At 45.6% G+C, this 24,585-nt stretch overlaps 1 protein-coding gene across 1 annotated transcript; it reads left to right on the forward strand.

Moving 5' to 3' along the window:
- Positions 1-1,008: 1,008 nt before the first annotated feature.
- On the forward strand, positions 1,009-23,978 carry PTK6 (protein tyrosine kinase 6). The gene is made up of 8 exons (XM_006132488.4): positions 1,009-3,258; positions 4,220-4,341; positions 7,962-8,125; positions 16,935-17,088; positions 18,048-18,209; positions 20,368-20,549; positions 21,957-22,110; positions 23,500-23,978. Exons 1-8 carry the CDS (start codon positions 2,960-2,962, stop codon positions 23,685-23,687), a joined length of 1,425 nt encoding a protein of 474 aa, XP_006132550.3. The 5' UTR covers positions 1,009-2,959; the 3' UTR covers positions 23,688-23,978.
- Positions 23,979-24,585: the final 607 nt, after the last annotated feature.

Below are 24,585 nucleotides of genomic sequence, written 5' to 3' on the forward strand. Positions count from 1 at the left end.
AAATTAGCAGTGTTCAGACAACTCACAGTGAATAGCAATGTAAATGGGGGAAGATCCAAGGCTAAAATAGGGAAAGAACACATTAAGAACTACTTAGGCAAGTTAGAGGCAATGTTCCCTCTAATCTTTTCCATCTCTGTACAGATTTTTCCATCTAAGTGCAGAATAAATTTTGTTATATGCACCAAGGCTTGCATAAATGTGCACCACATGAGAAACACAAATGAGCTGTGGGTGCTCTGCTAATCATCTGGGTGGCATTGGAATCTCTCCTGAGTGGTTGTGCAAGTGTACAGCTTTCAGGGAACATTTGCTGAAGAAATTGCTGAGCCATTAGTGATTATCTGTGGGAACGCGTGGAGGACAGGAAAGCTCCCAGAGCACTGGCAAAGGGCGAATATAAAACCTAGCTATAAAAAGAGGACTACAGGCAATCCAGGAATTATAGACCAGTTAGTTTAGCTTTGGTACCCAGGAAGTTAATGGGCATAACATCAAACTTCGTAAGCACACAGAAGATAGAGGAGCAGTCAGCATAGAGTTGTCAAGAGCAAACCAATCCAATAGCCTTCAATGGCAGGGTAAGGAGCCTTATGAATAGGGGGAAGCAGTAGATGTGCTATAGCTCAACTTGATGTATAACAACAGTAACCGTGTAACTGATCAAAATTCTGTTGGTTACATGTTTGCTTGGGGACCTAGGAGTACAGAAGGATGCTGGAGGGGTACCCCTGTGCCCAGGAAACTGCTGCTGGCCCCAAACCTGAGGATCTGCCACCAGTGGGCAACCCAGTGCGCATAGGGTCCCAGCTGTCGCCGGCCCTGCACCTAAGGCATCCCAGCATACGTGCAGGCTCCCAGCTGCTGGCTCTACTCCTGGGGTCCTGGCTGCCAGCCCCGTGCCTGAGGCTCTGCTGCCACCCAGGACACTGTGTGCGGAGTTGGCAGCCCAGGATGCTGGGCAGCAGCAGAGCGCCAGGTGTGATAGCAGCAGAGACCCTGGCATAGGGCCATCAGCCAGGACCCCAGGAGTAGGGCAGCTGCACTGGATCTGGCCCACAGCCTGGAGGGACCTTGGCCACAGCTCCGGCAGCCCATGGGAACACAAGGGTTGCTGGGTAGCAGCAGAGTCTGGGCATGAGGTAGCAGCCAGGAAGGAGAAGCCCCAGGAACGGCATCGGCAGGCATGACCCGAGGCAGAATTTAATCTTTAACAGAAACTAGCGCGCATCAGGTGATCGGTTAACCAGTTAAATTCTTACATCCCTACGTGGGCTACTGTTTTGCGTGACCTACGACTAAGCAAACCAAGGAAATACAGCCTTGATAAGCCTACTGCGAGGTGGGTGCACAACTGGTTGGCATGATCATACTCAAAGACGAGTTATCAATGGTTCACAGTCCGGTGGGAAGGCCTTATGAAGTGGCCGGTCCCACAGGAGTCTGTCTGGGGTCTGGTTTTAGTCAATATTTTCATACATGATTTGGATAACGACAATTAGAGTATGTATGTACAGTTTGTAGCTGATGCCACGCTGGGAGGCATAGCAAGCAATCTCCTTGGAGGTCAAGATTAGAATTTTAAAAAATTACTCCTCGTGCCTCAGTTGCCCTTCATGCTACCACGTCCCACAGTTTGAGATCTGCAGGTGAAAAGCCCTGTATGGTCTCTGTCCAGCACCCCTCAAATCCAACAGGAAGTGTTCCACAGACTTCAATCTGGCCCCATAAGAGTGACAGGTTAGGGGGACCCCATCCAAGAGGGATGCACATACAGCAAAATGGCTCTTATGGGGCAGCTATTACATATGGCACATAACCGGGTAAGCCAACATCCTCCTGGGCCTCTGTTTTGGGGCATGAGAAAGCCACTGACCACGCCTCCTTGCCCCAAAACCAAGGCCTGGGTACTGCCTTACACCCTTTGGGTCATACATAATAAACCGCCTTTCTAACTTGCGTGAAATCCTTCCTCGGACTTAAGAATTGACGCTAAGCCTCTCAAATTCTGCTTTGTTCCCTTTTCCCTTCCCCTCTGCCTCTTTTCCCATTTTCTCTCACCTCCCCGTCCTCCTTTTTTACCCCCTTCACTCTCGTCTTTCTCTATAAATTCCTCTCCCTCTCTTCCAGGATATCATAGGCAGGGGAAGGCACAGCCTTCCCAAACCATCAGCCTGGCCCCACCCACACTCCACCCCCAGAACGCCCACTGTAGGCATACTGGGGATGGAGTGTTACTGCCCCCACCTCCCGCCATGCCCATGCTCCAGGACTGGGGAGGTTGGGGCCATACACCTTCCACCCTCCCCGTGGTGCTGGGGAGGGGTTGGGCTGCATGCTGCCCCATGATCCTGTGGTGGAGGGGACCAGGCCTGGGCAGAAGAGGCGGGGCTGGGCTTGCTTGTTTCCCCCAGCCCTACCTTCACCCACCGCTCATGCTCTCTTCTCTCCTAGCACCTCTGACCCCCTTTTCTCCCTCTCCTATGTAGCAATCTACAGCTGGGTGACATTCACTAAGGGAGTGTGATTGTGACCTAGCTAGTTCAGGGCCCAACAGAGAGCACGGCAGCCACCCAAATAATACCCCATGTTCCTGCTGGGCTTCCCAAGGCCAAGAGGAAGTCTGTCCTACCATAGTTTGCTGCTAGGGTGTGAGCTCTGGACTTTAGCTCCAGGTAGCCAAGCTTGCTCAACAGGGCAGGTGCCTTGGGCCCACCTGAGACCTGGGAGTCACACACTTGGCTTCCTTCTGCCCTTTTATTGCCAACAGAGGCGTGGCAGAAGGGCAGGGCAGTAATTGAGCTATCGAGTGCAGAGGGCGTTATTGCAAAGCCGCGTCTGACCTGCCTCTAGTCAGCTGATTTGGCAGAGTTGCACAAACACCTTCGGAAGGCAGCAGGAGACGCATTTCCCAGGGCGGCTCGGCACGGCTCCATAAAGAGCTCATGGCTGGAAGGCGATGAGAACCTCGTTGGCGTTGGCTCTTGGGAGACCGAGCGCCTGCCCTAACGCCGCGCCTCCGTCGCTCGGCAGCATGAATTCCAGGCTTGCAGCCCCACCTCTTTACACCAGCCTCTGGGACTTCGAGGCCAGGACACCAACAGAAATCAGTTTCTGGGCAGGAGAGCTTTTCCAGGTCACCCGGCGTGAAGGAGAATGGTGGTGGGCCAAGAAAGTCGATGGCTCACACAAGGTCCTGGCCGAAGGCTATGTGCCTTCCAATTACTTAGCTGAGCGGGAGACAATGGAAGCCGAACCGTAAGTAAAACCCTGCCGGGGTCAGCGACTTCACCCCCGTTTCATGCTGGAAGAGAAGTGGGATTTGGGTCTCTCAGCCACATGGCAGTTTAGCTGAGCCAAGCAGGTTGGTGTTTGCCTTGGCACCTGCTTCATATAAAGGGGCTTGGGTCTGTATGGGAACCTACAGCCCTTTTAGGAAGGTCTGGGTTGCAATGAAACACCCAGGCTGTTAGCCAGGGCAGCTGTGTAATACCCCCCAGGGGCCAGGCTAGAGAGAACTTATGGCTGACACCCATGTGCCCCCCATAGTCAGCAGAGCCGACAGCCTCCCTGGGCAAGGTGGGGGGGGGGGCAGCGCTGCACTCCTGGGAAGGGCGGGGCTAAAAAGAGAAGGGGCGGGGCTGAAGGCTGCCAAGTCCTTAGCACTGCCCAGACCACACCATGCAGCACTTCAGCAGCGATTTAAAGGGCCCAGAGGAACTGCCTCTTTTGCTCCCTCTGTCCCGTTGCTGGTCCTGCCTGCAGTGGATGATGCAGACGGCCTCTGGAAGGGAAGCAGGAAGGGCAGGATATGTGGGGCCCAGATCTCCGGCATGCGCTGGCTACCTTTGAGCCATACCAGTGACACGGAGCTGCCTTGGGGTGAAACTTCCTGGCCTAAATCTATGTCCAGGGCGTTGGGGTCAGGGTACTGCCCAAAGACAATACAGCGACCTCACAAGGAATCATAGATGCTGAAAGAGACCGGACCTCCCTTAGCACGAGGAGCATGTTGATAGAGCGGGAGCAGAGTCCTGTTCACTGAAGCAAGTTCTTGGTGGTTGGAGGTGCAGACCAGTGATACTGCGAAGACTCTCATTGGCCCCCGAGTTAGAGTAGAGCTAGGTAGGCTGGTGCAGATCTCTCTCCCTCCCCCACCATGCGTGCAGACATAGAAAGACTCCATCTCAAGACAAGTTTGTTTTCTCTCCTCTTCCAGCTGGTTTTTTGGGCAGATCTCACGTTCCGAGAGCCTACGCAGGCTGCTGTCAGGAGAGAACAAGACAGGGTCCTTTCTAATCCGCATCAGTGAGAAAAAAGAAGCTGCATATGTGCTTTCAGGTAAGTCTATTTCTCTTCCTTTTTCTCGCCCGCTCTGTAACAAAACACCAGTCTTAGACATCTGAATATGAGATTTCAGTTTCTGGATTATTTAGTAACTTCACAGGAGCCAGCTATACTAAAGAGAGACACAGTCCCTTTTTTTGAATTGGCTAAACTGGAAGAACTCTCCCTTTAAAGCACCCTGGCATTCGGTGGCATGTCTTGGTTGCTTTTTAAATTCCTTTTTTTTTTTAAGGAAGGTTTTTTTCTTCTTTCCTTGTTGCTATTGATAAGGCCTTTTCCCTGCAGTAGAGAAACTGATTAGCTAGTTACTCTGGGGAAGTGGTGAAACTGACCCTAAACAAACTTTGTCATGATGAAAATACACCAGTGCCTCTTCCAGCCATTTCTTTCCTGTACAGTGATCTTGATAGGTACGAACCTTTTGGAAAGAAGCATGCTTGGCTGGGTAGGGTGTCTCTTTTAAAAAAACACAGGTGACCACTCTTCCTTGCATGGTACAGAAATCACATGGTATAGATTCAACCTCAAGCCAAATACACAGGGACAGCTTGGAATTACAATACATATGCACATTCAATTCAATTACTAATGGACTTAATCAAGATATGGGGTGGTGGACCCTTTATCACTGAAGGTGCTGACAGCTTTCTGAATGCTGTCCTTCCTGCTTTAGCAATCTATCCACTGACTCGGATCTTTATCTACTCAGGGTTAGCACCCTTTCTCCTGATACTTTATGTATAGAGGTAGGGGGGTGGGCAACAGAGCATCTTTCTCCCCCCCTTCCCTTCTCCTATTTATTTCGAGTTTTCTTATCCCCTAGTCATAACTCCCGTCATCTGAAGAAGTGGGCTGTGCCCACGAAAACTCATGATACCATCTACATGTTTTGTTAGTCTATAAAGTGCTACCAGACCATTTGCTTGCTGTTTTGTTCAACCTAGATCAAACACAGTGACAGTTTTTCCTTTGAGCCAGCTAATTGAGATCCAGACATTGAAACCTCATCTCCCACAGAACGACGGCTAGACGTAGTGATTCCAAACATCTCCGTTACAAGCGGACAACAGTAAAATTTGCAGCGTGAAGTTCCAATGATTAATCTGCTGCTGCTGCACAAAGCCGTAGGACAATACCTACCAGGAAACAGAGAAAAAATAGCTCAGATGTTTGCCAGTAATGGGTGATTTAAGTTAAGGTCAGGGCCTTAAATGTAAACATGTATTTAAACCCAAGAAAACCAGTTTCAGCTGAAACCGGGGCTTGTGAGTTCCAGGGAGATGTGTTGGAGGGCATGTGTCTAACACAGGTGTACACTGGGTCAATGTGCAGCCAGGAACAAGGATTAGAAACACAAGATAAGAGGACACTGGATTAGTCTTTGGAAGTGGTTGAAAGGAACCGACATACTAACATTTCTGAATGCATTGCTAGTCATCACAAATGCACGTTCTCGTCAGATGCATATTTGGTTTATTTCAGATCCCGGAAGAGGGGCTGGAACAATTTGTATAGTGAGAGTACTGAGAGCCATTAAACCGAACTGTAAACCGTGTATCTGGTGGAACCCCCTTCAAGCCAGGGGGGGCTGTAGCATTTCCCACGCCTCTAATTTCAGCACCAATGGTTCACGGAGTGCGCAAGAGGTTTTATAGACACTTTATGGTAGACACATCCTCTGTCTCCAGGGTTACAAACATGATTACATTAAGGGCTTTATTGTGGCAGCTTCCTTCCCCCCCCCCCGCCCCCCGCTTTATGAAATTGATATGTGGCTACAAATATGCATAACAAAATATATTAGACAAAATATTTCACGTAACCTATCAATTTTAATGTCACAATCTGCTGGGAGTTGTATATCTTATGTTGGTGTTTGTACCACGCTTGTGTGTAAAGTTAGAGATATTTGGTAGGGCATGCTTTATGGTTTTAAATGTGCAACTGAAAGCCAGCAAGGGTGTTTCCCTCAATGTCTGAGTGATCACCTGTAAGCAGCCTCTTTTGTCCAAGCAGTGGTTGATCTTAGGAAGACATGTGACCACCCCAACTGGTAGGGTCTGACCATGGAATTTTCCATGGAAGGGGAGAATGTGAAACAAAGAAATCCTGCCCAAAAGGAAAGCTATTTAAGATGCAAAGTTTTCAGGCTCTTTTTTTTTGGACTGGCATGAGACTCCCAAGAGAATGAACCAGATACCCCAGGGGAAAAGGTCTTCTCTGACTTGGAGGTTTAGCTGAAATAAGAACAATTTTAGGGTAAGTTTGTACTGAACTTTTACTGTGTTAGAACTCGTCAGGCATCTTCGGTTATTTTGAATTTGTAATTCACTTTGCTCTGCCTGTTTTCACTTGCAACCACTTAAATCAGTGGTTCTTAACCTCTTTGGCACTGTTACCCCTTAAGGTTAACCAACAAACCAAAATTACCCCTCCTTTTTAAAAAGGCACTAGACAAAAAGAAAATTCCGATTAATCATTTTTATTGTATTTTATTTTCTCGTACATTATGCTGAACAAAATTGAACACCTATTGTATTTTAAACTTATTACCCCTCGAAATATGCCAAGTTACCCTTCGAGGGGTAATTACTCCCAGATTAAGAACCCCTGACTTACATCCTGTTGTTTGTACTTAATGAAATCACTTTTATTTCCAATAAGCCCAGTGTCAATAATTGTTACCTGGAGGAGCAATCAGCGTGTACCTTCCCTCTTTCATTGTTAAAGAGGGCTTATCTGAATGATATATTTGGGGTTCTGATCCCATTTGGGGAGTGGGTTTCCTGGAAGCTTGGCCCAAAACTGCGTTCTCCTCAGACCTGAAGAGGTTCAATATCTGTATTGATCTTTGCGGGAGCGGTGATCTCATCTCTGTGCTTTGGCTGGGAAAGACCAGGAGATCTGGCCCAGCAGGACTGGGTGGTGAGAAGCCCCAGAAGAAGGAGGCAAGTTCCAGGCTATTTCTACACAGTAGCATTATTTCAAAATGACTTGATCTGCGTTTACACCGCAAGCAGTTCTTTTGACATAATGTTGATATACTGTCAAGCTGGAGGACTGCTTACTCCAACTCCTGTCACCCTCATTTTACAAGGAGTAAGGGAAGTCTAAGGAAGAGTGCTCTCTCTCTCAGATTTTCTGCTGTGCAGACAGCGCCAAAAGCCGAATTAAGCGATTTCGACTTAAGCGACGCAATGGACATAGCTTGAGTTGCATAGCCCTGCTGTGTAGACGTACCCTCAGTGGCTTTGTCAGCACACCGGGAAGCACTCCCAAAGTGATCTTTTGTGACCGCACCCCATCACACTTCTTTTCAAAGCACCCGCCATTCGGGAGTCAATGAGAGGGACAGATTGTTCCCCCCCAGACCTAAGTGAAAGCAAGCTGGTGATTGTACTTAAAAATCACCCCCTTTGATTCTGAAGCTGATGCGCAGGAGGTAGGCAGACCTGGTACAAATCCATACCTGTCTGTCACCTGCGGAGGTGTGTGGGGAATGACTTACTGCCTTCTGGCATCATGTCAGTTCCTGGAATGGGAAGGAAGCCACATATTTAGTAACTGCTTTGCATGGTGGGTGCCTTCTGTCTCTTTCTTCCTTGACTTCACAGTTCGGGATGACTCAATTGTGAGGCACTACAAGATCTGGAGGAACGCCCAGGGGCAGCTCTACATGAACGCTGCGCTCTCCTTTCCGGATCTGCTCAGCCTCGTGGAGCATTACAAAGCAAAGAACCTCTCCCACGGCCTCAAGATGACAGTCCCCTGCTGGAAGGTAAACCTGAGCCAGCCAAGAACTGCGGGGTTGATGCTTGTGGTGGGATTGTTCGCGGGTGTGTGAGTCAGGAGATGGCTGGGCAAGCTTGAGGTCTTCTGGCATGAAGGCTTGGAGGTCAGAAGGGCTCAAGAGAGGGATGACTGGGTGAAATTCTATGTCCTGTGTTATGAGAAGGTCCGATGGGCTAAATCGTTGGGTGAAGTTCTCTGGTTTGTGCTGTACAGGATTGCTTAAAATCTATCAGTTAGACCAGGAGACTTGAAATGAGAAGCGAGAGAAGCCTCCATCTTTGGGGCACAACGTGAAACCTACCTGTGCCTCAGTTTCCCAATCTGTAACACAAAGGCTATGTCTACACTCGCGGCTTCTTGTGCAAGAACATCTTGCGCAAGAAAACGTCCACACTGCCATGTGCGAGCTGTGCTTTTGCGCAAGAGCGCCCATGGCAGTGTGGACGCTTTCTTGTGCAAGAAAGCTCTGGTGGCCATTTTAGCCATAGGGCTTTCTTGCAGAAGAAATCCCTGCTGAGCATCCACACTGCCCTCTTGCGCAAGAGGGCTTACCCCTGTCAAAAAAGAGCATAGCTCTTGCGCAAGGAGCCTTCTCTTACCACGCCGTACTGTAAATTTACTTGCGCAAGAGCGGGTGGGCAGTGTGGACGCTCTGCAGATTCTTGCACAAGAACGGCTGTACTTGTGCAAGAAGCCGCGAGTATAGACATAGCCAAAGAGAATAAAACCCGCCTTGGGGACATCAGCAAGGAGCAGATGTCATATAAGCACAGAGGGGCAGATGTTAAAGGCATTTAAGTGCCTGGAGAGACAGATAAGCACATAGTAGCATTTTCAAGAGTTGTTCAATGAGTGAACCTCCCAACTGTCATTGAAATCAATAGACATTAGATCTGTTTTGGCATTTATCTGCATCTTCAGGGGCCTAAAAACCGTTGCCAATCTGGCCCCAAGTATTCTTATTGCCAGGTGATGCATGAGTTGACACACTTATACCGTGGCAAAAGATACTGTGGTCTAGATAATACTTGGTCCTGCTGTGAAGGCAGGGGGTTGGACTAGATGACCTCTCCTGGACCCTTCCAGTGCTACGATTCTGTGATTCTGGGACTTCAGTCAGAGGTTACAGGCCTGTGGCAGGAGTTTGTAGGTGAGATTCTGTGGCCTGCCATGTGCAGGAAGTCAGAATAGAAGGTCACAATGTTCCCATTGGACCTTAACGTCAGAGAGTCCATAAGGAACTGGATAACATGCCTGGTCATGATGGAATCCAGGAGCTCAATTTGATTTAGCTCAGCAAAGAGACGGTTAAGAAGTGTCTGGATAACACCCTGTAAGACTCTGCATGGGGAACAGAACTTTGACAACATTTTCAGACTGAGGTCTTCTCACAAGAGCCATTGGCTGGATGTTGAAGCTCGACAAATTCAGACTGTAAACAAAACATCTTTTTTTTTTTAACGGTGGAACACTTTACCACAGGCTGGGGTGGAGTCTCCATCATCGGCCATTTTAAATTCCAGATTGGGGTGGTTTTCTAAACCAATATGCTCTTGTTCAAACAGAAATAAATTCAGGGAAATCCCATGGCCTGTCATATCCAGGAGATCATGCTTGTTAATCACAATGCTTCCTTCTGGCCTTATCAATCTGTGAATGAGTAAACAAATCAGCCACTGACACAGAAATGCAGACTTCCTGCCAATCGAACACTGCCATCTAGTGACTGCATGTATATGATAGACTCCTGGAAGAACTCTGCATCACTGTGTGCACGCAGCATTAGTGTCCTTTGCAGATTTCTTTGCTTCCCAACAGAAAAATGGGGAAGCAAAGAAAACTGTGGGGAACACAAGCCCCTTTCCAGGCAGCCTGGGGATGTCTCTTCAAACACCTGGAGCAACTGGTGAGATATAAATCACTGTCAGGCAGGCAGGGCTGGTCATGTATGTGACTGAGTGAGTGAGAGAGACTCTGTCCCTTTTGCTCAATATTGGGGCACATCCAGCATTGTGTGGAGAGAGGCCCAAGGCATGCTGTACCCCCTCAAGCAGAGCACAGAATGCAGTTGCCTGCCTGCTTAGTTGTTAATACTCCGATTGTCGTTATTATGTTGTTGCCATTCTTAATTTCCCCAAGATCATAAAACAGGTGTAAATGTTTTAAGCTCTTTCACATTTCCACAGTGGTGTACAGGAGCCTTATTGTACATGACACAGAGGGGCACCTCAGCTGGGAAGGTCTATGTGTTTTCTTGCTTTTGTCCTCTGCCCAAGTGGCACGATGGAGTTAGATTAGACCTCCAGTCTCATTTTACATACCTATTTTAAAAAGAATTTGAGGGCAAATAGGATATTTACCAAGCAGCCAATAAAATGTCAGGACAGTCCAAACCAAGCACTTCCCCAAGTAGCCAGCCAGGTCCAGATGAAGTTCCTAAAGGGCAAAGGAATAGTCGTCTTTGTGCATGACATGACTGACCTTCGCATCCTGTGCTGCAAATGGCTACACCAGCTTCTCGTGCTCGAGAATTCTCTACCCAGCTGCAGGCAGAGGGGGACAAATTATTTTGTGCACCCTGCAAGGTTGTTCTCAAATCACGGTCCATAGTGTGTAATTTGTTGTTCATTTTGCCTCAAAAAAAAACCCAACCCCCCCACAAACTGAAGGAAGATACAGCTCAAGAGGAAGACAGAAACAAGAATGCTGAAAAACAAAACACAGATGGAGAAAGAACATGTGCGGGTGAGTGGAACTATAAGAAAATGTTATGATACAGAAAAAAAAGTAGCTTAGAAGTGCTATAGTGAAGGGGTCTCTTCACTTGCTTGGAGATCTTGAATAGACAGCTGTTTTTAAAAGTTTTTTTTTAAAGATATGACTAAGGTCTGGTTTTTGTTGCTAATACACTCTACACTACATCACTTTTGCACTTTCACGTGTTGTTTTACCAATAATTATAATTTAATAAGGCACTTTCATTATTGTGTGTGAGCCTCCTTGATTAGAGGCATAAGCCGAATCATTAAATAGTACAATCAACATGTAATCATGATTGTTTACTATATTACAAATCTAAATTACAATTGAGGCATCCAGAACTAAATATAGCAAAATGCAGGACAATGTAGCACTTTAAAGACTAACAAGATGGTTTATTAGATGATGAGCTTTTGTGGGCCAGACCCACTTCCTCAGATCAAATAGTGGAAGAAAATAGTCACAACCATATATACCAAAGGATACAATTTAAAAAAAATGAACACATATGAAAAGGACAAATCACATTTCAGAACAGGAGGGGGATGTGGGGAGGGGGGGAAGGAAGGAAGGTAAGTGTCTGTGAATTGATGATATTAGAGGTGGGGAGAGTGGGATGTTTGTGAATTAATGGTATTAGAGGTGATAATTGGGGAAGCTATCTTGGTAATGGGTAAGATAGTTTGAGTGTTTGTTCATTCCTTTTTGGAGAGTGTCGAATTTTAACATGAATGACAGTTCAGAGGATTCCCTTTCAAGTGCAGATGTAAAAGGTCTTTGTAGCAGAATGCAGGTGGTTAAGTCATTGAGAGAGTGTCCTTTCTGGTTAAAATGGCAAGAAACTGTTTTTTCTTTGTGATCTTGTCTGATATCTGTTTTGTGGGCATTAATCCTTTGGCAAAGTGTCTGAGATGTTTGTCCAATGTACATAGCAGACGGACACTTTCGGCACATGATAGCATAGATTATATTTCTGGATGCGCAGGAATATGTGTTCTTGATCATATAACTCACTTGGTTAGGTCCAATAATGGTATCAGCAGAATGAATATGTGGACAAAGCTGGCAACGGGGTTTGTTGCAAGGGAAGGTACCAGGGTTGGTATTAGTGTGGTATGTCCTGTGGTTGTTGGTAAGAATCATCTTGAGGTTAGGTGGTTGTCTATAAGGCTATGTCTAGACTGCAAGCCTCTTTCGAAAGATACTTTCGAAAGAGCCTCTTTCGAAAGAGAGCGTCTAGACTGCACGTTGAACTTTCGAAAAAGCGGCTTGCTTTTTCGAAAGAAAGCATCCAGTGAGTCTGGATTCTCTCTTTCGAAGAAGCCCTATTTACATTCAAGAACGCCTTCTTTCGAAAGAGGAACTTTCGAAAGAAGGCGTTCTTCCTCGTAAATTGAGGTTTACCGCCATCGAAAGAAAAGCCGCGTTCTTTCGATTTAATTTCGAAAGAACGCGGCTGCAGTCTAGACGCAGGTGAGGTTTTTCGAAAAAAGGCTACTTTTTTCGAAAAAACCCCTGAGTCTGGACACAGCCTAGGAGACTATGGGTCTGTCTCCCAGAGCCTCTTGGAGTATGGTATCCTGTTCCAGTATAGGCTGTAGTTTATTGATAATGTGTTGGACAGGTTTAAGTTGGGGGTTGTAGGTGATGACAAGTGGTGTTCTATTGTTGGTTTTCTTGTATCATCAATTCACAGACACTTATCTTCCTTCCTCCCCCCCACCCCCCGCCTGCATCCCCCTCCTGTTCTGAAATGTGATTTGTCCTTTTCATATGTGTTCATTTTTTTTAAATTGTATCCTTTGGTATATATGGTTGTGACTATTTTCTTCCACTATTTGATCTGAAGAAGTGGGTCTGGCCCACGAAAGCTCATCATCTAATAAACCATCTTGTTAGTCTTTAAAGTGCTACATTGTCCCGCATTTTGCTTCAGCTACCCCAGACTAACACGGACACATTTCTATCACTAGAACTAAATATATTGTGGATGAATGTACTGATCTATGATTGAAGATGTTACCTAGATAGTAAACATTGGTGCTCACTCAAGACTTATTTAACTTGTCTACTTGCAGATGTGTACAACCTGAGTGAAGACATTAACAGATGCTCACTGTCCCTTGTTAAAGACTGACCCCACACTTGAGAGAGAATTTTTTGACAGCAAGAAAGGGAATGGTGGTGCAATTCCTAGTAGGACACAAAAGACTGAAACCTGAAGTGTGCCTCAAAAAAAAAAAAGGAAAATGTCAAACTGAAGCTTGAAGACAAGAAAATTGCTGTTATCTTGGATGAACGCTGTGATGATGAGGCAAGGTCATTTCTGAGTGTGCTGTTCGAACCCTTAGAACCTGCATGCTAACTCTTTTTTTGGTGGATATGGTCTTGTGAGATGCTGTTAACCAGTCAACTGTTTCACAGGCAGTAGTCAATGCAGGGCATGAGTCCCAGGCGGATTATGGAAATGTTCTAATCATTGATATTGCCAATGTTAGTTTCATGAAAAAGGCTTTTGATTCTGCATTTTCTACACTGTTTCCAAATTCTGTGCCTCTCCCGTGTTTAGCACGTATTGTTAATTTAACTGGTGAATCATTCAGAAAGCTTTTTTAGCAGGTTGATACATATGTAAGGTGCTCCAAAACCATATTCTATCACTGAGGGAGTGGGAAAGTGATGTACCTCCATTTCATGAACCAGAAACGGAGTCTTCAGGAGTCTTCAGATGCAAAAGCATCCGTGCCTTCTAGCCCAGGTAGAACAGCTGGTTCCATGATGTTCGGTGTCACTCTAAGAACTTTCAGTTCTACCAGTTGAACCTCTCTAGTCCAGCAATCTCTGGTCTGGCAACATCCGTGGTCTGGCATGATTTTAGTGAGCCAGATGTCCACTTATCATGGGCGTGGCCAAATTTCCAACAGTCCCATAAAGTTTGTTTACAGCCACCAGTCCTGGCTCTCAGGTTATATCTACGCTGCCAGTTTTTTCGGCAGAAGATATGCAAATCACACTCATTTGCATATCTTCTACCAATCCTTTTTGCGGAAGAGGTTTGGCTGCTAAAAAGCCCCATGTAGACAGAACCATTTATCAGTAAAACCTCCTTTTTCGCCAGATTGTGTCAACCTCGGTTTGAGAAATAAGGGATCTTCCGAAAAAGGGCTTTTTTCCGACAAATGGCCCCGTCTACATGGGGCTTTTTATCAGCAAAACCTCTTCCACAAAAACAATCAGCAGAAGATATGCAAATGAGAGCACACTTTGCATATCTTCTGTCCAAAAAATCCTGGAAGTGTAGACATAGTCTCAGTGCTCTGTGCTGTTGTTTAGCTCTAATTTACTCCTAAATGTCTTCTAAGAGCCCAGCAAGCAGTGGATGTGTTGGTAATGCTGCTAGACAATATTGACCTTTTGTCCAGAAAAATCTTTGGTTCAGCACCTGTAAGATCCTGAGGATGCTGGACAAGAGAGGTTCAATCTGTACAAAAAGTTCTTCAATGAAGAGTGCAAAAGCAGCTGTGTAACTTTGCCAACCAATCAGGAAAAGCTCAATGGCTCAACTCAAGATGCACGATTAAAAGTACAGATCACTTTTCTAGCACAAAAAAACCACGTTCTCAGTTTAAATCTGGCATTGGAGAGCAGGAAGACTTCACTTGCTGGAAGAACAGCAGATATATTTCACTTTACATCTGGAGCTCCCTTCAGAACGTACCTCAGAGCTTTTCAAAGTTGGGGAGGCAAAAAAACTTATCTGCTGTTGAAAGACTTGCCCTTCCAGATTTGTTTAAAGAGACATTCCATGAAGCATCTGAAAAGCTTGAAGAAACAGTTGTCATTTGGACAACAAGGTCTGAATTTTCTGAAGGTTTGTAGGTTATGACTTGCAAGAACACTGTATTTTCTAGCAATAGCTGTTTTTTCTGAGGTATCTGAAATGGAGCTAAAACAGTACAGGGAAAGGATGGTGGTTGAAGCGATTCAAAGGGGATCCTGTTTTGTAGACATCCAAGTGTTTCAGCTTTTGGTGAAAGAGGATTCCAAATATAGTCAAATTGGCCTTGAATTGCACACATAGGGTATGTCTAGACTACATGCCTCTGCCGACAGAGGCATGTAAATTAGACATACCGACATAGTCAATGAAGCGGGGATTTAAATATCTCCCACTTCATTAAAATAAAATGGCTGCCACATTGTGCTGGCTCAGCTGATTGTCAGCTCAACGCGGCAGTCAAGACGTGGATTGGTTGACAAGGAAAGCCTTTGTCGACCAATCCCTTATGCCTCGTGAAACGAGGTTTGCAGGATCAGTTGACAAAGGTTTTCCTTGTCGAACGATCCGCATCTTGACTGCTGCGTTGAGCCTACAATCAGCTGAGCCGGCACAACACAGTGGCCATTTTTATTTTAATGAAGCAGGGGATATTTAAATCCCCACTTCATTGACTATGCCGGTATGTCTAATTTACATGCCTCTGCCGGCAGAGTCATGTAGTCTAGACATACCCATACTGTCTCAAACTCTGCAAAGAAAGGTTTTCACTGTACAAGTTGATCCTTTCTGCAAGAAGGAATTCACTAAGTGAGAAAAACTGGAAGGTGGTTTGTTCTTTGTACTATAATTTAAATAAAAATACTGGATTGTATTAAAATGCAGGACAATGATCAGCAAAAATTAATGACTTTCATGTGTGAAAGTTTGAACAATTAAAAGTGAGATTGTACTTTAATTTGGTGTTTGGTGTTGTGAAAAGTAATTTCAATGAAAAACCAGAATTATAACTGGAAAGCAGGGTATTGGCTACCAAGCATTTGTAACTTAACTTTCATCTGTTTAGGACATGCCAGGTCATTTTTGTGACTTTTTTCTATATTGTGGTTTAAATAAATTACTACAATAATTGAAACTGACATGATTATGTTGCATTATTTTGACAAATTAAATATGCATAATGTACAGATTTTTTAATTTGGCATAATTCATGTAATTTTTGGATGCAGAATTCCCCCAGGAGTAAAATTATACTACAGATTGAACTTCTCTAGTCTGGCAACCCAAGGACCTGACTGGTGCCAAATCAGAGAATTTGCTGAACCACAGGAGGTCAATATGGTCTAGAAGTTTTACCAGCACTTCCATTGCGTACTGGACTCTTAGAAGACAATGAGTGATAAATTAGAGCTAATTGACATCACAGAGCACTGAGAACCAGGACTGGTGGCTGTAAACAAACTTTATGGGACCACGGGAAACTTGGCCACACCCCTGCTAAGTGGACATCTGGCTCACTAAAATCATGCTGGATGATGGATGTTGCCAGACCAGAGTACTGGACTAGAGAGGTTCAACCTGTAGTTCTTTCAAAGTTGTATGTACAGTCATTGCCCATACTGTAAGATCAACAGCTGTAGAAATTAAATTTGCTTGGAAAAATTGATCCGTGGAGTAAATATTGAAATTGGAGGAGTGACCTTCAGAATGATGCTGGCAAATGTAATGCATAAACATGTCAAGAAATGCCGAAGGAGATGGAAGACGCAAGTTATTAAGAAGCATCTCAGACTGGCAGGTAGCATAGGATTATATTGCAAAAGAGAAAGTAAAGAAAGAGAAAAGGCGACGTTTTGTAAGCAGAGAAAAATGTGTGTTGCCCTGCCCCAGATGGTCTAATTGTCTACGTGCTTAATGGTTTCCCTCATTGCGGTCTGCACACATCTCCATGGTATCTGAACTCCCCCGTGGTAATGACATACTGGAGGGGCACTTAGCTTGGAACATCGTGCTGCTACAGAGTGGGGTAGAGCAAATATAACAGTCTTCTTCTAGATGCATAATCACCTTGATCAATTGGTCCATCAGCCCTTCCAGAGAGAGTACCAATCACAGCACATCATTTGTGTTGTTCTAGCCTGTCCTTTGGCCACCCGTGGGCCAGGCTACTGATGGCAGACATATATCTCCATTAATTCCCTGGTGGACTCTCTCAGGCAGAAGCATTGTAAAGCTGTTTTGTTATTGTTTAATCTAGCAAGAACAAGAGCCTCTGCCTCACTGGGATGATTGGGAAATACCCAGAGAAGAATTCAGTCTGGTCAAGAAGCTTGGAGCTGGATACTTTGGAGAGGTCTATGAAGGATACTGGAAGAACAAGGTCAAAGTTGCCATTAAAACAATTCCCAAAGGTGAGAGTTTGTATTCTGGAAGAATGCTTGGGCTCTTTATCTAAAGAGTGGAGCAATGGCGTGTCTTCTTTCTGCTGCTTCATCCTCCCCCACTATCTAGCAAGTCTCAACCACTCGCCAAACCAAAACTCTACCCTTTCCAGGATAATGAGAGTCCAAAGTAACAACAAACTGCAGTTCCAACCAAAATCCAACACTTCATCTCTCAGTCCAGTGGTTCTCACACAGTCCTCTCCCGGAAAACAAACATATTCCTCCCACCGTTCCCACGGTGCTTCATTGGCCTTTTCCCTAGATCTTTTTTCAGATTACTTCCCCCAGCCCATCCTAGCCTCCTTCCCTGATTTCTCTGGCCTATCATTTCAAGAATGCCTTTGAGAACTACGACTCCCAGAAGGCCTTGCTGCCTGGATAGGGTTGTGTCACTGTAGACGTGCCTTTCACTCTGTGGTAGAGTGTCATCCATGGGCAGGAGGTATCATAGGCAGGGCCATGCCTTCCCAAGCTGCCTCACTTGGCCCCACCCATGCTCCACAGGAGTCTCCCAGTCTCCCTCCCCCAGCTGTCCATCCTCCCAACACTGGGGCAACACTGGCCATGCTGGTAGCTCAGCTGAGGGGGAGTGGGGCTTTTTGGTTAAGAGTCCAGCCAGCAGGCACAGGGAGGCTGGGGCTGTGCCGTCTGGTTCTCCTCTCTGGCACAGGGGGAGGCTGGGCCATGCTGCCCACTGGAACTCTGGGGCCGTGGGAGGTTGCTGCTACACTGCCCACCAGTTCCCCAGAGCTCCTGATCGGGGGGCAAGATTCAGTGGCCCCATTGTGGGGGGAGGGGCTTGGCATAGAGCAACATTGGCCACAACATGAGACTCTTGGGCTTGCAAGAGGCAATTCAATGTAAAGAACTCCATTCAAGCACCTCATTCCTTTCCGTTTCCTTTTTTTTACCTGGGTCCTTTGCAGCTGACCTGACGTTCCAGGCCACTTTCAAGAATGAAACCCAGGTAATGAAGAATCTCAGGCACAAGCACATCCTCTCGCTCTACGCCATCTCTTCTATTGGAGACCCTGTCTACATCATCACGGAGCTCATGCCCAAAGGAAACCTGCTGGACTTTCTCCGAGGTAAGGCAGGGGAGTGGTGCTCCCAGGTGATTTCAAGCCATGGTGATTGGGAAAAGAGGTTTGATCTTCAGGCCACTCACTCTCTTCCTCCATGACTTACAGCGATGATACTAGCTTAGGTAAAAGAGGGGCACTAGAAGATATATCCTAAAAATTAGAGGATGATTTCCAGGAATGAGCTTTCTTTGGAACAAGTATGGCTGGTCTAGTATTAGGTGAAGCCAATGCAGTTGTAGTACTTCAGATAGTAGGTGTCTCATGTAGAGCACCCAACAATTGAGGCCTCCAGAATAATAGGTGCATATTTTTGAAAATGGTGGTCCAGGCTCTTAGGAACTATGTTGAACCAAAATGTTCTGGGATTGAGCAGGTGGAAAGTGACCCAGCGTACAATTTTTTGAAACCACCTGAGGGTATATCTCTACTCAGCAGGGCAAAAGTTGAATTAAGCTAAGCAACTTCAGCTACATCAAGTGCATAGCTGAAGTCGAAATAGCGTAACTCGGCTTGTGGTGCTGTCTACATAGCAGGAAGTCAAAAGAAGAGTGCTCTTCCTTCGACTTCCTTTACTCCTCATGAAATAAGGGTGACAGGAATAGGAGTAAGAAGTCCTCCAGCTCAACGTTATTTCAAAATAAAGGTTTGCTGGGTGAACGCGAACTTTGTTATTTCAAAATAACATCAGTTATTCCAAAATAACGCCGCTGTGTAGATGTATCCTGAGTGTCTTAAGAAACTGTGTCTCTCACTGGATTCCTAGGGTACGTCTAGACTACATGGCTCCATCGACGGAGCCATGTAAAATAGTTTAGTTGGCATAGTCAATGAAACAGGGATTTAAATAATCCCCGCTTCATTAAAATAAAAATGGCTGCCACGCTGTGCTAACAATCAGCTGATCCAGCTCAGTGCAGCAGTCTAGACGTGGTGCAGTCAACAAGGGAAGCCTTTGTCAACCGCTCCGGTCAACCTCATTTCACAAGGCATACCGGAGAGGTCGACAAAGACTTTCCTTGTCGACCGCGCCGTGTCTAGATTGCTGTGCTGTGCTGGATCAACTGATTGTCGGCACAGCGCGGCAGCCATGTTTATTTTAATGAAGCAGGGATTATTTAAATCCCTGCTTCAATTACTATGCCTAGTAAACTATTTTACATGGCTCCATCGACGGAGCTATGTAAGTCTAGACGTACCCCCAAGGTCCAGATTTTCAAAGGGTATTTTAGGTCCCCCTGCTAGATCCATGGGAGTTAGATACCGCTGAGGATTTGCACCTAAGTTGCTTTTTTACAGGAATTTAGGCTCTTAAGTGATTTTGTTGCTTTTGAAAATTTTAACCCAAGACAGTTGTAGCAGGGAGATACTAAACCCAAGTCAGTGAATACCTTACACTTTTCAGTGCTAGATATAATGAATTATGGGGGAAAGTCAGAGGCACAATTTAATGCGTGCTATCCATCTGTCATTGGCTTTAACAACAGAGGGCCTTGTATTGACCGATTAAGTTCAGTGATGCCCATCTACTTTTGTCATCCAAGGAAGATTTATACTGAGATGTATTGTATCAGGGTAGGATGTGTTTCCAGAGATTTTTTAATAGCCCCAATCTTTGGATATTATGTTAGGAGAAAAAATGGTTAAAATTAACATGCTAAGGAAAAAAACATGGTAAAATGCGCAGATATTTTTTTTTTCTATATATTTCCTACTGGGTTTGGTTTTTTTTTCAAAGCTGGAAATTTTGTCTAAATTTCAAAATTTTAAAAATGTCAAGTTAAAATCTCTGGATATTGGGTAAATGTATGCCTTTAGATTTTCTTTCTTTCTTTCCTTCTTTCTTTCACTTGCCAAATACAAACCCAAACCTATTTTATCAGATGATGGAAGAGGTATGAGATAGATACTGTGCTAGCTCTAGAAGTCTTTGGAACTTTTTGACTGAAATGACATTTAACGCATGAGCTGTAATTTTGGGAGTAGAGCTTCATGTTCTTATCCCTGTGTGATTTTCACATGGGCTTCTATGACTGGCAAAAGACAACGGTGTGCCTTCCACCATCCAAACCTCTTTTCCTTGCTTTGGTCCGCGTGGTCATTGGATCTAGAGAATACGCTTGATCTTAGCCTTTCATAGGGTCTTTTGTTCACTTCTGATCAGGGCCGGAAGGGGAGAATCTGCAACTGACCGACCTGGTGGACATGGCATCCCAGGTGGCTGATGGGATGTGCTACTTAGAGTCCCAGAATTTTGTTCACCGAGATTTAGCTGCAAGAAATATTCTTGTTGGAGAAAACAACATCTGCAAAGTGGGGGACTTTGGGCTGGCCAGGCTTATCAAGGTACTGTAAACCAGTTCTGGGCTGATTATGGTTGGAGTGGAAGGGGGAAGAAAGGAAATAGTGGGACCCAGATGAATCCCTCAGTAGGCATCTAATAATATAACTGAGGCCACTAATGGTTAATAAGACTACATCTATACTGCACCTCTCTTCTGCAGAATCTTATGCAAACGAAGCATGGATTAGCATATTGCCATGCTTCATCTGCAGAATTAATTAGATGCCAGTTTTGCACAAGAGGCCTTTGCACAAAAAAAAGCTGTGTAGATAGCTCCTTTTGGACAAAAAACCCCTCTTGCGCAAGAGCCATTCCTAATTTTTTCAGGAAGAACAGCTCTTGCGCAAGAGGGGAATTTTGCGCAAAAAGGAGCCATCTACACAGCAAATTTTTGCGCAAAAGCAGCCCCTAATTAATTATGCAAATGCACATGGCAATATACTAATCTGCGCTTCATTTGCATATGCTTTTGCAGAAGAGAGGTGCAGTATAGACATAGCAACAGATTAATAAACAGGGCTTGACAAATAATGTAATCTACTCACCCGTGGCGAGTAGATTACAACCCGGAAGAGCCAGCACAGAGCGATCTCCTTATGCGCAGAGCACAGAACCGTGCGAAACCGCGCAGCTGGCAAGCGGGGCTCACCGCCATTTGGCGAGCCCTTGATAATGAGCCATATCCTGCTGATGATTACCCCCAGACAGCCTGCACATGGATTTCCTCCATGGTGCTCTGAGTAATGTTCAAATGTGGCTAACTTTGAGTGCACAAATTAATGGACCACCAGGGCATCTGCAAGGGAATTCTCTCAGGGCCTGATTCTGCAATCAGTCTCATGCAGGGAATAATTCCATTCAACTCCGGAGGAGACAAGAGGGGAGGAAGGATTGTAGAACAAGGCTAGCAGAAATGGATCCAATGATCCGTCAATAGTCCACAGCAGATGCTTCTCACTCCAAGACAACATCAATGATGAATGCACTAACGATCCCTTAGGGCCAAATCCCTGTGGTTGCAGAAGGCCTGGGAGCTGCAGAAGCAGTGAGGTTTGGCTGGATAAAAGTTGAGGGGTAGGATATGGAGACAATATGGGATGTGGAGCCCTGCCTGTCCTGTAGGAGAAGGCCAGAGGTGGAGTCTCCTGCAGGTGGGGGGAGAGGGGGAGCATGGGGGAGTCATGGAATACTGCTACTGCACAGAGTTTCACCGCATGACGGGAGGGAGATTCCTCTCTCTCTTTCTGCTTTGCCCAGTTTTTCCGACAGGTCTTTGGACAGCAACAAGCAAGTCTCACCCCTGTAACATCCCCGTTTTGTTTCCTTCTCTTCAAACCCCCTGGCACTGATTTTTAACACCCGGAGGCTGTCTCGACCTCTCCTTTTAATCACAAATGTTGTGTTTGCAGAATGACGTGTACTTGTCTGACGCCTACAACATCCCCTATAAGTGGACAGCCCCCGAGGCCATTTCCCAGGGACGCTATTCCATCAAGTCCGATGTTTGGTCTTTTGGGGTCCTGCTATATGAAATTAGCACCTATGGGCAGGTTCCATACCCAGGTACTGTGCCTTACGCCAGTGATATTCAAACGAGGGGTCGCGACCCAGTACTGGGTGGTGGGATGTCGGGCGCTGGGTCTCGGTGCTGCAGGGGGATCCGGTGACCAGTGGGGGCACTAAGGCAGCTCCCTGCCTGTTCTGGCACCGCAGACTGTGCTGTGCCCTAGAAGTGGCTGGCAACAGGCCCAGCTCCTAGGTGGGGGGTAGGGGAGAGCACACAGGCCCCTGCCCCAAGCACTAGCTCTGCCCTTCCATTGGCTGGGAACCTGCTGTTGGCTACTTCTGGGGCACAGTATGGTCTGTGGTGCCAGGAGAGGCAGGAAGCTGCCTTAGCACCCCCACTGCACTGTTGAAAGGGAGCCACTCAAGGTAAGCCCCTCCTGCCCCAGCCCTGACCCCCCTCCCCAAAATCCAGAGCCCCCTTCTACACTCCAAATCTCTCCTCCTTAGCCCTCTACTGAAGCCCAAACTCTGGTCACATGATGTTGGGTCACAGGCATCAACAGTTTTTCCTTCAACTGGGTCATAGGAAAAAAAGTTTGAAAACCCCTGTCTTATGCTATGTGCAACTCCTCACCATTTAGTTTCATTTCAGGGGTTATCAGTGGGAAAGAACCTGCTTTGTGTTTGGTTTGGAGCCAAGGCTGAGGCCTCAGCAATAAGCCATGGTGATTAGAGATGGGCAAAAAACAGATATTTTTAATTTACTGGTGATTAGATAGATAGATAGATAGATAGATAGATAGATAGATAGATAGATAGATAGATAGATAGATAGATAGATGTTTTGACTTTGAGCATTTTGGAAAAGTTTATCTTGAGAGAATTAAAAATTGAAATTTTAAAACAGAAAGTCACTTCAAATGGGAAGCTCAATAAATTTCATTTGTGGTTTTCTAAAGTGAAACATTTTGAGCTGGAGTATTTTTCAAAAGTTGTTTTCCACCAGAAATCATTTAGTGAAATTGACATGAATGCACACATTTCTGGGTTACCAAAGCTGCATGCTTCACTGAAAATAAATGTCAAAAAATTTCACCCAGCTCTCATGGTGTCAGGACATATGTTACATGCATCAAAGTCTAGGAAGCATTTTTCTTCAGATTGTATCCCTAGTATAAAGCAGATTAAAGGCTCCTGTCTGCCTTCAGTTACTCCAGTGTATTTCCCACTCACTTCCATAACTCACTTCCATAACTCAGGGCAGAACTGAGCATGGCAATGTACATTCCAGACACTTTCCCAAATACACATAAAGATGCTTCAAGAAGGAATCATGGTACTTACCCCCAAAGATATTGGATTCCTGTTCCCATTCTGGCTACACTTGGAGTAGTGAAGATTCGCTGCATTTGTGCTTCTAACACACTTTTTCTCCCTTCATTGCAGGTATGAGTAACGGTGAAGTTTGCCAAAAAGTCCAAACAGGTTTCCAGATGTCCTGCCCGCCAAAGTGCCCATCCACGCTTTACAAAATCATGAGCAAGTGCTGGCACCTCAGTCCAGATCAGAGGCCAGATTTCCAGAACATTAGAGGGAAACTCCAAAGTTTCATGTACTATGAGAACCCAGAATGACAACTGCACCAGGAGCCATCCTATTCTTGTTTCTTTTCACCTCTTACATTTCTGTTATAAAGACCTCTAGGATATGAAACCAATTGCTCTCTGGACTCTGAAACAAACAGCCTGGGATATCTGCAGGCTTTTCCTGGATCATTTTCTGCAGAATAGGGATGCCGATGTACTAAGGATGCATGCGTAAAGAACAGCTGTTTCCAGAGATGATAACTCTGTTTCAAAAGCAACGACTCATGTCAGTTATCAATCATTTCACACACACACCAATCTGAAGACACACAAGCAAAACCGTGCTGGTCTGATTTTCTCCTAATAAATGACAATAGATTCCTTCTGTCCGCCTTGCACGTTCATTTCAAGACTTCCTGCTGACCAGACAGTTATATAATTAGGCCTGCTCCATAGAAGTGATGGCACTCTGCAGTAGTGTGCATGCAATTCTGTACCACACATTGGGTGCAATCCAGGCCACATTTTTAGAACGATGCACATTGGCCTCAAATCTATGATGTTCCCTTTCTACCCCTCCTTTTTTATTTGTTCCACCCCACTTTATGCAATGTTATCGTAACAGTCCCTGTATGTTAACTATCTCCAATCACCAAATGTCTAGGTAAATGTTTGGGTGAAAAACTTCCAAGCATGATACTCAAACTGTGGGGAACCAACAGAAGGAAAGTCCCGCATCCACTGGGCATGCCCAGAGGTTGTCACCATGCGCATCTCAGTGGGGCCTGTGCCTAATTCCATGTGTAGACTATGGAAAGGAGAATGCACGGTCAAGGGGGAAGATGCTGGGGTGTTGCTACACCCCAAATGGGGAAGAATCAGGACTGGACTCTCTAGGGCTAACTAAATGATATTCAGAGGCGCTGGAAAGGATCAAAGCCCTGAT

This window comes from Pelodiscus sinensis, chromosome 18 (assembly GCF_049634645.1).
Source record: "Pelodiscus sinensis isolate JC-2024 chromosome 18, ASM4963464v1, whole genome shotgun sequence".
Taxonomy (NCBI): domain Eukaryota; kingdom Metazoa; phylum Chordata; order Testudines; family Trionychidae; genus Pelodiscus; species Pelodiscus sinensis.